The sequence below is a fragment of the Pinus tabuliformis genome, chromosome 3_1 (genome assembly GCF_031772625.1).
Source record: "Pinus tabuliformis cultivar Carrire ecotype Pingquan chromosome 3_1, CPIR1, whole genome shotgun sequence".
NCBI classification, from domain to species: Eukaryota; Viridiplantae; Streptophyta; class Pinopsida; order Pinales; family Pinaceae; genus Pinus; species Pinus tabuliformis.
This window is the reverse complement of record NC_142301.1, coordinates 846,833,510-846,847,247: the sequence shown is the minus strand read 5'-3', so window position 1 is coordinate 846,847,247 and position 13,738 is coordinate 846,833,510. Positions and strand designations below refer to the sequence as shown.

At 39.4% G+C, this 13,738-nt stretch overlaps 1 protein-coding gene across 1 annotated transcript in view; it reads right to left on the bottom strand.

The window, feature by feature from the left end:
* Positions 1-13,738, bottom strand: part of VPS41 (vacuolar protein sorting 41) — a 205,845-nt gene that overhangs the window by 25,850 nt on the left and 166,257 nt on the right. The window contains exon 13 of the mRNA XM_089412059.1: positions 11,008-11,208. Within this exon, the coding sequence (XP_089268185.1) occupies positions 11,008-11,208 (201 nt within the window). The remainder of the gene's footprint in view (positions 1-11,007; positions 11,209-13,738) is intronic.

The following is a 13,738-nucleotide window of genomic DNA, read 5'->3' as shown; positions in this document are numbered from 1 at the left end:
TCAAAAGAATAAAGAAAAAAAAAAAATATTATTATTATTATTATTGTGACTTATTAAAGCATGGGTTTCATGCTTGGGTCACCATGTTTTAGGTCAAAGTCCCCATTGAGGACTTCTAGGATTTATTCTGAGTCAGTAGAGTCATTGTACTTTTAAAGAGACCCTTCTCGGGCTTTTGAATCATGTAATAACGTTAAGTATTGAGTCAAATGTAATTTATGTATCCTCCACATCAAGTCGGCCTTAGGACATCAATTTGACCTCCCTTGAAATCTATAAATAGAAGCAAGTCGAATTCATTTGGAGCACACTCTCTCACAAGAAAGTTCGATATCTATTGAAGTCAGAAGAAGTGCAAAGTAGATGAAGAAGGGGAAGGAAGTGTGAGTTGAGTGGAGTCAAAGGAGAAGAAGAAAAACGAAATTTTGGTGCATCTCTCTCTTTGTTTCGTGCCCTAGTTTGGGAGATCATAGTCTTCCAAGTTTTGTTGATGCCGAAAGCTCCCTGATGTCAGAAGTTGCTACATAGTCGAAGTTGTTGGAAGAGAGGTCGAAGATTTGGGAGGTTGACTTGGTGTGGAGCGAAGGTTTTAGTCTCTATCTAGGGTGAAGAGTCTCAAAGAATAATATTGAAAGAAAGATAATTTTGACTGGGTTTTCCCTTCGAGGGGATTTTGCCATGGCATAGTGCCTATATCTGGTGTCCATTCTTTTATGTGCTTTCGCTTTGGTAATTGCTTGATGAACTAAGGAGAGAAGATATAAAGAAAAATTAATAAGAAGTTAAGAACATCACAAGTAATTATCAAGTATAAAAAAATCTTTCTGCGTTTCCAATTTTCTAACAAGTTGAACATTCGATGAATATCTAAAGAAGAAGAATTTGGTTAGGTTTTCCCCTTTGTGGGATTTTTCACTAGTCTCTAACTTAATCCTGGTGTCTCTATTGTGTATGTTTTTCTTCTATTGTTCCTTACTATTTCGCTGAATTGTTGATGTTATTGTTCTGTCTACATAATTGCTAATGATGTTATGATGTTATGATGTTATGGGATAAATGTAATATGAAAATGCTGAAAATTTTAAAATTGCAATTATCTACAACAAAGAACAATCTAGCCCTAAAAATTAACATGGGATCAGAGCTAGGTTGAAGAAAATCAATGACATCACCCCCATAGACACCTATTATGGATTTCATGAGCAAGCAGAGTGAAAGGGATGAAGATGTAGGAGACCTAAAAGAATGCTAGGGTTTGAAGGAAACCCTAGGGAGCCCTTGTTCTTTCACATAAAGGTTAGGGTTTGAGAGAAAATACCTTGGAGTGGCTTTAAGGCTTGGGTTTTATTGCATCAGAACCCTAGTGTGAAACTTCATGATATGATATGATCAATGAGAAGCCCATGACAGATTTAGAGAAACACTAGGAGAGGGAATGATGCAGATTTGGTGGTCATTGTATACATTGATAATTGATCTTGGCTACTGACAAAGGAGATCAAGGATCTAGAAATGAGTATAAAGGTGGATCTCAAGAGGAAGCATTTCTTCCGAAGACAACTTTTTCATATGATTGATGAACAACAGTGCCTCATGGCCAAAAGGAGGCAGGATCAAGAGGGAGTAGATAACTTCCTACAATCCTCATTAAAGATAAGTACTTTCAAGGCTCATGTTACTTCTTTGTGACATTGTTCTTGTTTAGATTTATCATTTTAACACTATTGTTTATTCTTCTTGCATGAGTAAAATGCCTCTAACTTCTTGGATAAGGATGTGATCAAGGAAAGCATATCCTTCTTAAGGATTATCAGGATGCAGAGTATTGCAGGAAGAGTTAGCTCCAAGCGGGCGCTGATGCAGGAAAATGAAGGAGCCACTCTCATGTCTAGAGAAGAAAGGCAGTCCTTCCTTATTATCAGATACACTTTCATTATGTTTATTTACTTTTCTATTAATGCTCTTGCTCGTGTTCTAGGGTCTACAGGTGCATCATATGGATGTAAGGATCTAGCCCTCAATACCAAGATTGAGGAGGATCCAAAAACATCCTATGATTAGAGTGGTTCTTGAAATGGACAAGAGCTCAAACCTTGAAGGAAGGATCCTGGTCTCCCGGGTTGATAACTATGATTGAAAAGGCTTCCTATTTAGAGGGAGCACACTGTCAACGAAGAGATATTCTAAGATAAGGAGAAGATGAGAAGCGATATGTCCTTCATGTAAGGACCATTCTAGATGTAGCAAGTGTTAGATGCCTCTGCAATGTTAAATTCATCAGTGATAAGGAATATGCTCTCAGAGGGAGAGGATTGTAGCTCCTATTGTCAGATGCACTATTATCAAATGTTTGTGAAGTTGGCTTCCTCCATGATGTACTTAAGGAAGAAGCATACTTGGAGCTACCTCAGGTCTTTAAGACACATGAGAAAAAGACTCATGATTGCAAATTTAAGAAAGTCCCATATGGACTCAAGCAAGTCCCTTGAACTTGGCATGTTTGGAATGATGGACATTTGATGCGGGCTCCAACCACTCTTAATGATTGAAGGTATGTCTTTGATATTTAGTTTTATATATGCTAACAATTTATTTCTAACAAGATCAAATCATCTTCGTGTTCAATGCCAGAGGGAGTTGACCTCTAAGCCCTAAGTGATCCACTTCTTGAGATTAGAAGTGTAATAGAGAGATGATGACAACTTCCTTGTTAAGGGAAGTATGTTGTCAGAGACTTTGACATGATAAATATCACTGAAGCAGTTGAGAGAGACTCCTCTTTAGATTATGATTTGATGGATTCTACGATGAGTTGGCAATCAGATAGATCCTTGCTTTGCATCGTGTACTCTGAGCTAGATAAAGTCTGGACATGTATATTGGGTTGTTGCCAAACATGTGTTGAGATATCTACATGAAACTATTAATCATGGACTGAGATACACTGTCGAACTTCATGGATACATTGATGTTGGCTAAGGTTGAAAATGTTGTTGACAAGAAAAACACATCTGGGTGTTGCTTTAGCTTGGGGTATTCCACGATATCTTGGATGTGCCAGAGCAGGAGTCTGTTGCCCTTAGTACAACTAAGGCTGAGTACATTGTTGCTAGCATAGGTAGTTATGAGGTAGTATGGTTGAGGAAGTTATTTGAGAGTTGTTTAAGCAGGTCCAAGCACATTGAGATTAGATATCACTATATCTGGGATATGGTGCAGAGAGGAGTAGTGAGGCTCCATCACATTTTCACTGATAAGCAAATAGTTGACATTCATACCAAACCTTTGCTAAAAGGGAAGTGCTTGGTATTCAGAGAGTAGCTTGTACTGGTAGATGTGACCCTTTTGGGAAGGGGTCGTGGCCAGTGTTGCATGAAGCAGGGATGCAGAAGCGTCATTTCCCAAAAATCTAGGAAGTGAAGCGTCTCGGAAGCATCTACTATATATATATATAGTTTATTTATTTTTTATTTTTGCATTTCTATTAAAAAAACATCCAAAATACGAAATTAGTTGTAGAAGACATGAAAACATGCATATTTTTACATAAATCAAGATAGATATGGCATCCATTGTACATCAATGATTAATTATTCCAACATCAACCATCTAGATGCATCAACCATCTAGAATCTAGATTCCTCTTCTCTTGTCTAGCCTTTGCCTCTACTTCGATTCTCTAGGGATATTAGTCAACATTGCCCAATTTTGATCAAATGGCCTAATCCAAACCTTATATTATGGTAGTGAAAGATTAACATGCTTGATCAATGCTTTTGACTTGAGTGAAGGGTACATTTTTGCTAACTCCATGACAAAGAAGTTCAACAATCAACAACACCAACACTGGGGTACATATAGGGCTCGATGCTCTTGATTAAATGCCAATCACATGCCCTCATACATGATATAATCCAATGAAACGCCACAATCCCATTGACCCTAAAAACTGTTAAGTCTGATGAATTTTGAATGGGATATACACAATGTTTTAAAAACCGGTTACCGGTCTAACCGGCCAGTTAGCAAGCTAGTCGGTCTAAACCAGCCAAAAAACCCGGTTTGAATGCCCATTTCTCCATTTTTTTGCCCTAACCGGTGAAAACCGGCCGGTTTAGGACGGAACCGGCCGGTTTGTATCAAACCGGCCGGTTTTAGGCACGCCCACCGTAAAGTTAAAAAAACATATTTCTGACTGTGTTTTAGGGTTTTTGGGGGGAAACTAAGGGTGTTTCAACCCTAACAATGTTGGCAATAAATGGTAATGTTAAATTCTTAAATTAAAAGTGACATTGCCTTTAATTTTCATTTTCATCCTTTTACTTAAATTTTTAACATTACCGTGAAACTCAGGATGTTTGAGAGTGGTTTCGACCTCATTGGATTTCATATGGAGAAACTAGAATTTTAGATTTCACTCAAAATTCAGCAGACTTAATGGTTTTTAGGATTTCATGGTTTGGGGGTAAACAATAAATGCAATCGGAGCTCCAAATGATGAGCAAAACTCCCAATCTAGATCCCATTGTGTTGGACGATATTGATCCAACATCAGAATGGGTGGAGGAGACTGAAGAACCTGTGTTTGACGTTGATTTTGATATCGACATGGCTTTAGCGGGGGATGAAGCAGATTATGTGGTGGCATCAGAACCAGGATCAGTAGCGGCATCAAGGAAAGGCAAAGAACCAATGGAAGGCACTAGTCATGCAGGTCGACAAACTCGTGCTTCCATTAGGTCCACTTCTATTGTCATTGGTGGCATTGATACTGAGGTTGTAGATCAGGTTGAGGCATCCTCAGACTCTAAACCAGATGATGTCTATGTAGCTCCTGATGATGATCCTGTGTCTAGTAGTGGTGATGAACTTGATGATTGATCATGTGTACGTTGTAGACTTGTAGTAGGCCAATGGCCTCATAGCTTGCAACATTGTTTTTGGACTTTATATGCCATTTAGAGCCTCATTTCTTATGTATTTTGCTATTTTGTCGATGATATGTATTGCACTCGGTGCCATTTTGATATATTCACCTTTACATGGTATATAAATGAGCAAACTTTGCATATTTTGTCTCTATTGGCTTGGAATCATGGTTTTACATCTTAAAAATAGTTTTGTTTCATTAAAAATTAATTATTTAATATATTTTTTTAAAACCGGTTCGTTTAGACCAAACCAGTCTCGGTTAGACCGGTTCCGGTCGGTAAACCTGTTCATTAGGTGGACCGGTCCGGTCACCGGTTCCGGTTTTAAAAACATTGGATATACAATTCTATTTTCTCCATATGAAGTATGATGAGGTTGGAACCACCCTCAAACATCCTGAGTCATTTCATGGTAATGTTAAAAATTTAAGTAAAAGAATGAAAATGAAAGATAAAAGAGAATGTCACTTTTACTTTAAGAATTTAACATTACCATTAGGGAGCATCTAGGAAGCATCTAAGGAGCATCAAGGGGGCCCTTGGGAGTATTTAGAAAGCATAGTTCCTCACATAACAGTTCGAAATTTCAAAAAACAAAAAACAAAAAAAGCCTCGCGGAACCGTGTGAACCTGTTGATTTGGGGTAGAGCATCGGAAGTGCTCTAGCCATGAGAATTGGTGGAGAGGCTAAAGCACATGAGATCTCCAAGACCTTGAAATGGTTTGGGCAGATTCTAACCAGTTTGGGAGATATTATAATAATTAATATTTTTAATGGAGTTCTCAAGTATAAACTTAGGAAAAATAAAATATTAGTGGGTATTAATATAAAATTGGGTTAGAAGGTTCCAAAAGTCATGGAACAAGCCAAATATAATCTTAGTCGTTGATTAGAGATTTAATCTCGGTTGTTGATAGACCAACGAGAAAAGTATAAGAAGAGGATTGAGGGTCAGTTGGCGAACACACCAGAGTGATCAGTCATTCATTTTGCCAGAGCGGGGTTGCTAAACAAAGTTGAATTAGTGATCAACAACGAGGGGCAGTGAGTATTGTACAGAGAGGCAGAGATAGTGCCAAGCGACCAGCGCAGAAGCAAAGAGCGAGAGCAGCAGCTAGAGCAAGCCACACAGAGCCTAGCAGAGACGGCGTAGAGCCCAGAGGGACTACGTCATCCACGCAGAAGGCAGAGGGACTAACGTAGAGGGTCCCAGAGGCTGCACAGTGCCTCAAAGGGCTGACGCAGAGGGTCTTGGGGCTGGTGCAAAGGCCAGGACGGCCAGCGCTGAGCTTCAGAGTCGTCGAAGAGGGTTTCGTGGGACAGGTTTTCTGAATACCTGTTTCTGAATACAGAGGTATTGCTTCTGTGTATTTTTTTTTGTCGAGTGAGCCAATTAGGCACCCAGTTGTACTCAAGGAAATATTGCATAATAATAAACCCTCAGAATAGTTACACTGGATTCCCAGCATTGGGTTTTCCTGGGGACATTTGTCCAAAAATAACGGTGTCACTTGTGTGTTTGTTTTCTTTCAACTGATGATTTGTAGATGTTGATACTATACTTCTGTTTATTTTCAATATTTACATGGTAAATAACTTGTTAAGTAATTAGACAAGTAGGAAGAAATAAACCAGATAGTACACGAAGAATTTCTAATGGGTTAAACTTAGAAATTCCAACATGGTATCAGAGCGTGGTTGCAGATCACAAGATAACTGAAGGCATCAGCCAAGCAGAGCATTTGCAGTAGATTCAGTTGTCCCAAGTGACAGAGTTGATCCTTGCAGAAGGCAAGAGAGGAAGGAGTGACGCAGAAGGGACTGAGTCATCATTTTGGGCCAGAGAAAGGCAGCGCAAAGGCTAAGGGAGGCAGAATCAGGCTCACGCGGAGGCCAGGAGGGCTAACACAGTTGGCTGGGGGAGTTGATTTGCCGGTGTCAGGATTGCGAAGAGCCAAGTGGCTCAATCCTTCAGTTACTAGGGCATAGGAGGTTGTGGGTAGGTTGCGGAGCAAAGCTGGTGGTGTGTTGTGGTGAGAACAGTGCCTAATAGGGCAAGACCAAGGTGGAGGGAGTTGTTTCCGAGGCAGATTTCTAGGCAAGGAATCTGGATCAGTGTCAGACAATTGGAGTGGGGCAACTTGACATTGGCAGAAGGATTTCCAGAAGGGAAATCGAGACTCAGAGGGAGTTGAACCGAGAACTTCCAGACGGGAAGTTGAGAGACTCAGCAGGAGTCGAACAGAGGACTTCTAGGAGGGAAGTAGAGAGACTCGGAGGAGTCAAAAGAAGAGCAGCGAGATGGCCGTGAATGGGCTGAGATCAGGATAGGCTAGACGGAGCGTCCAATTTTGTGGTCTGGAAGGCCAGGATCTTGTCCATTCTAGACAAACATCACCTCAAGGACTTCATCACGAGAGTGATAGTTTTCCCAGTTGACCCATTAGCTAATGAAAGGTACGAGGAGGCAAGGGCGAAGGCTAAGTGTATCATCCTTGATGGGGTCAAGGATCATGTGATACCACATATTGTCGAGAAGGAAACAACAAAGGAAATGTGGGATGCCTTAAAGACATTGTACCAACATACTTCTGTGCAAAGGAAGATGCTCTTGGAGAATCAGCTAAGGGCATACCAGATGCAGAAGGGAGAGCAGATAGATGTCTTCCTCGGTCACTTGAAGGAGATCCGTTACCAGCTAACTTCCATAGGGGCCACGTCGGATGAGGAATTGATGGTGAGGACCACATTGAATGCAGTTTCCGAGGATTGGGAGGTATTTGTCCAGGGCATACTGGGCAGGGTGAGTCTTCCAGATTGGGAAGAATTGTGGGCGGCTCTTCATCAAGAAGAGATCAAACGGCTGACCAAGACGGGAAGTAGCAGCGAAGGGATCAAGATCAAAAAGGAAGAGGAAGAGGATGCAGCTTTAGCATCTGCAGGAAAGCAAGAGAAGAGGAAGAAGGACCTCTCCAAGGTCAAGTGCTTCCATTGTGGGGAACTGGGTCATTTTGCGAACCAGTGTCCTAGGAAGAAGAGCAAGGGAGAGGCTTCAGACTCGAAGGCAACGCTTGCAAAGGCAAAGAAAGAAGATGAGGAGGACGATTGTGCCATGAGTGCTCATGTGCCACTTGAGAAGAAGTGGGGAGACATCGAGTTGTAGTATCGAGGACTACAGGCGATGAGGGGTAGGATCTTTGAGGCACCCAACCTCTTGGATTATACCTTGCTACAGGAGCCCCGAAGAGGAGTAGCAGGACTGGCGGATGTCGGTAGAAACAGATGCGGATGAAGCGGCGGAGAGTGCCACAGTGTAGGAGTCCCCGGGCAGCGCGAGGCTAGTAGGTTGCAATAGTGCGAGAGGCACAGGAGTGTTGCACTAGTCAAGGATCGCATTTCTACTGTATGGCTCACATTGATTTTCCACAACACGCAATCTACAGCAGTTGGCTCGAATACCTATCTCTATGACAAATATTCTATCTTAGTGACTTGTATAGTGTTCTTTGGCTCGCATCATGTTTTGTGGCTCACATTTGCTAACACCATAGCTCGCATTTTTTGTCTTTGTGGCTCACATTTGCTAACACCATAGCTCGCATTTTTTGTCTTTGTGGCTCGCTCATTATCTCTATGGTTTGCATTGATTTTTCTATGGCTCACATTATTCTCGCATCTTCTCTATGACTTGCATATTGATGAATGGCCATGATAATTAGTAATATCATCTGCTATCCTGACAGTGTGATGTTTGCACCCTTGACTATGACCATGATGTATAAGACAAAGTTTAATATGATAGTGAGATTGTGATTTATATGACAGTGAGACAGAGTTTTATATGGTAGTGAGATTGTGGTCTATATGACAGTGAGAAAACACTCTTAATGACAGTGATAACAGAGTGCCTACCTTTGATATGCCAGTAACCATGTATGCCTATGTCAGTGACCTTGATGAAAGACAGTGGCAACGACCTTATTGCATAACAATGACTTTGATGTATGATAGTGGCAGTGACCTTGATGAAACACAGTGACAGTGAACTTGATATGGCAGTGACACTCTCATGTATGGTTTGTCTCTATGAGAGTGATTTAACAGAGAAATATGTTACTTGGATATCTACCTTCCAAATCTTATCTGTTGCCAGGGTTGGCCTAGGAGGCCTAATGTACTAGATGTTGAAAAATGTGTCTCATACTTATTGTACTTTGTATCTCAGTTGAACATTTGATGAATATCTAGAGAAGAAGAATTTGGTTGGATTTCCCCCTTGTGAGGTTTTATCGTGGTCTCTAATCTAAATCCTGGTGTCCCTATTGTGTATGTTTTTCTTCTGTTGTTCCTTATTGTTTTGTTGCATTGTTGATGTTATTGTTCTCCCTACACAATTGTTAATGATGTTATGATGTTATGGGGTGAATGTAATATGAAAATGTTGAAAATTTTAAATTGCAATTATCTACAGCAGAGAACAATCCAACCCTAAAAATTAGCAGGCATGATCCAGATTAGATCATTATATTATTTATCATCCATATTGAAGCTTTCAAAGTGGAAAAAAATTAAAGGAATCAAGTTACAGGAGAAATTTTATCAATGAGACCTAGTTTAGGGAATTGGGGTCAAAAAACCTTCAGGGCCAGTTTGAGGCCTTAACTTATATTTTTTGGGGGGTAAAACTTTCTTGCTTAAGCGTCAATTCTCGTTACATGATTTTACACTCGAAGACCTTTCCAAACGTGCAATAATCATGTCAATCAAAGTTCGGATGCAAAAATAAAACAAAATAATTAAATTAATAAAAAAAAGAAGTAAAGTTATGCCTCCCAAAAGTTGATCTATCGTGATTGACCCGCATAATTCAAGAGGATGCCATTTCAACCCCCACTACTAGTGCAAAAGGGGCAAGCCATGTGGACATTATGAAGAAGACTCTAAAAGGGTCAAGTTTTAACTCATGTAGAGGGTTGAAAGGGTCAACTCTAACTCCTAGATGGCTATTGGACTGTGTTATAACTAGGCCAGTAGGATGCAAGGGGAACCATTCTATTTGTTTGCATTTTGTTCCATACTAGAGCAGAGTAGCTGAGTGTGGATAGAGAGAGAGCATAACAAAGGGGGTTTTTGTTCTGTAACAGTCCATGGGCCATATGTCTCAGGCAACTCCAATGAGAGTGTCTTCTCCATTGTACTTGCATCATTTCTTCCAAACAAAAGAGAGTATAGCAACCTCACCTTCCAATGGGTTATCTCCTGTAAAGGTTTCCTAGAGCATATCTTGGTGTTCATTGTGGTTCATGAGTGACTGTATTTACCTGTTATCTATTTTCCGCATATTATCTATGGCATGCAAAAACAAAAAAACAGTAATCTAAAAGGAATCTAAAAGGAAACCCTTCATAGCATAGATTTTGGTTTATTTTCACAGATCTGTTATGGTCTGACGAACTGTCCAGTGGAATATCCACAGCAGTTTATAGATCATTAAGGTGGTTGAAATAGACAAACTGAAGTTCCTCAAGGAATTCCAGAGAAAAATTCAAGTGTCTTCCTTGGATGGGGGAAAGGCAACGACTCAAGAGTCCTTGGCCAACCCATTAAAGACAGACATACAGCCAAATATCCTTTGAAGTCAAAAATGCTCCAGTCTTCCTTTCAACAAAATGTCAGCTGAGCCTTGAGACCAAACTGTAGTTTGACTGAATGATATCCAATTGGCAAGAATTATAGTATGTTTCCCAAGACTGCTTATAAATCCAACGAACCAGGATTAATCTCTAAACAACTGAGCCACGCATAACAGTATGAGACATTATGTAGACAGCAAGCTTTACAATCCAAAAACTACTTACTGTGAGATCTAATGGTTAACCAACATGAAAAAGTCTACATTATATATTATTAATCAGCAAGAATTAAAAAATAAAAACAATTGCGCACAAGCAACGAAATTCATATAGTTAATTTGAGTAAAATACTATTCATATACTTTGGCCAAGAAAACAATTTAAAATTTTAATGTATTAAAATTATGATCAAAATATTCAATTTACCAACAAAATATATTACCTGGAGGCCGTGAAAGTCTTTGCCTGCATGAGGATCTGTTTCAAATAGTGCATGCAAATATTCATGCAATAAATATCTGTAGGTGCTATTATTCTCAGCCTTCCGCAACTGTGAGACCACTTCAGATGGTTTAATAAACTCTCTTTGTTGGACTAGTAAGGCAACTGCCCTTTTTGGATCTAAAGTCATGAGTGCCAACGCCTATAATGGTAGATCAAAGTCAATAGTCATTCTAAAATTAAAAACTATCATCAAATAACTTTCAGACTAGGGCCAAATGAAAATATAAATGCACAATCATCCCATTCATAATAGAAGTATAATATAAAACTTGAAGAAACAACTAATTATGTTACAAGCTATAGCTCATACAAACTGCTCCAAATAAAAATATTTAACATTTTCAAAAAAAAAACCGAGGAAAGAACCCTTACAAGTCAATCTGTTTCCATCCTTTTATAAATTATGCATGGGTAATTATGGTAATATTTCAAACCATCTTCATGTCATGTTACAAGAAACAAGATAATGTGCATGAGAATAATCAATTTACAGAAACAAGCATTGACAACTCTTTTTTTTCAGAATTTTACGAGTAATAACCAGACATCTAATGAATGGAACCATTGTAAGTTTGGCATCAAGATTCCTCCAAGGAAGCAATTTCTGCAACTGTTCATTATAAGTATCTCAATTGAGAACAAACTGATTAGAAATAGAGGTTACTTCCGCTGAGATCCCCTATGGGAGAATAAACAACAATAATCTTTCGCACCACTACAGTGTTCAAAATTCAAGAGTTCAAACAAAGGAAGCACTGTGAAATTGGGCTTGCCAGATCTGTGAAAGCAGGGCATTGTTAATGCCTTCACCAAGGCTCAAGTCTCCCCATTGACATGTTTGGCTCTTGTGGCGTGCTTGTGCGTGTTTCTCCCACGCACAAGTATCCCCACGGCTCACCACGGCTCAAGTCTCCCCATATGAGGAACATAAATGTTTCTCCCAAACTAGCAAACACTCATGCTGTCCAGGCCCCAAGCTTAAGATGGATCTACGCTAGTTATTTTTTTTTAACACAGATAGAGTAATGGGAACCTGGGAATCTCCCCCCAACCCAAGTGTAGAGCACCTCACTTCTCTCTGTGCAATTAATATTATTACCTATGACATATGCACGAGATAAAATAGACCTCTAGAAAATAATTACATAGATAGGTATATACATATGCATTTTTTATCAAAAAATGGATTGAGTTGCTAACATTATTTGCATATCATCCTAAATTCATTTTAATGTCACTTTCTTTTATTGTACATGATGTTTTAGAATGTCATTGTGGAGAGAGCTATGTTGCACGGGTTCGCCAACCCGGGGGTGGGGTTCTCAAACCCATCCCGGGTTCTCCCGGATTCGGGTACCGGTGCTTCTAAGAAAAACCCATAAGAACCAGGTTCTCCATTAAAAAAACTGGGTTCTTTTGTCTTGACGGGTATGGAGAACCCCAATGATGGGTACATGGAACCCCAAAATCGGGTTCTTTGGGGTTCATTTTAGTTTTATTTTTAACTTTTTTAATAATTTAATGGGCTTCCCCTAATATTCCAGGTAGTTAGTTCTTCATCTTGCGAGAGGAATTGGAGTACTTATGCCTTTATCGATTCAGTAAAGAGAAATAGGTTGGGCTCAAAGAAGGCAAAGAACCTAGTGTACATTCATAGCACACTTCGTCTCATATCTTGAAAGACTCTGGGTACAAGGAGGGTCCTTTCAAGAGATGGGACCAATACACAGATGATGCCATGTGTGTGGACGAGGAGATACAACCAGATGGCCTTATTGAGCTACCTCCAGTTGCTATGGATGAGGAGGAGCCTCAAGACGAGAGTGATTCCTACTTGGAGAGCATGCTAACTGAAGATCTGAGTGATGCTGATAACATGGCTTGAGGAAGCCATTGTTCACTATTAGCTATTTTTATTTTAGTATTTTAAAATTTCCTAGTTCATGTTTTGAGATGCCTTAAGGCAAATTTTGAATGTAGTATGACAATGGAAAGCACATATATTATAAGTCTTATTAATATGTAAACTCCAATTTGCACTTCATATCAAACTAGAATTTTGAAATTTCAATGTGAATGTTGAATGTTCAATGATGTGCATGTTTAAATCTTTAAAGTTTAAATCATAAATATTTTAGTTTTCTTGTTTAAAGTTGAAAAGTATACAAATTCATATATATTATAGTTTATAAAATATAATATTTATATATTATATATATAAATTATAATATAGCCCCGAAGAACCCACGCACCCTATTTGAAAAAATGACGTACCCGTCCCCACCCCCGAACCCGGGTTTCCTGGCAACATAGGGAGAAAGTGATACCTTCCCCAATCTAGAAGAATTTATAGTGGATTGTAGTTGGCTTACAACATTCTCAGAAAGATCCCTTCAATGAGGAAATCACAAAAGTAACTATTCTACCAAATTCAACTAGGATCTGCACTTGCCCTGAACCACTTGAAACAGCCTGCTTGCATGGGTGAAATGGCCCAGAAAGAAGGAAATGTGTCTCTGAGGTATTTGATCCTTGGCTAGAGGAATATCAGCAAGCCTAATTAAGGTGACTCTGTCTTGAGGTGACATAGAGTTTCCAGAAGCTTTCTGTTGTCTTCCTCTAAATTCTTCTCTGTAAGGTAGATCAACAAAATACTGTTCTCTTGACCA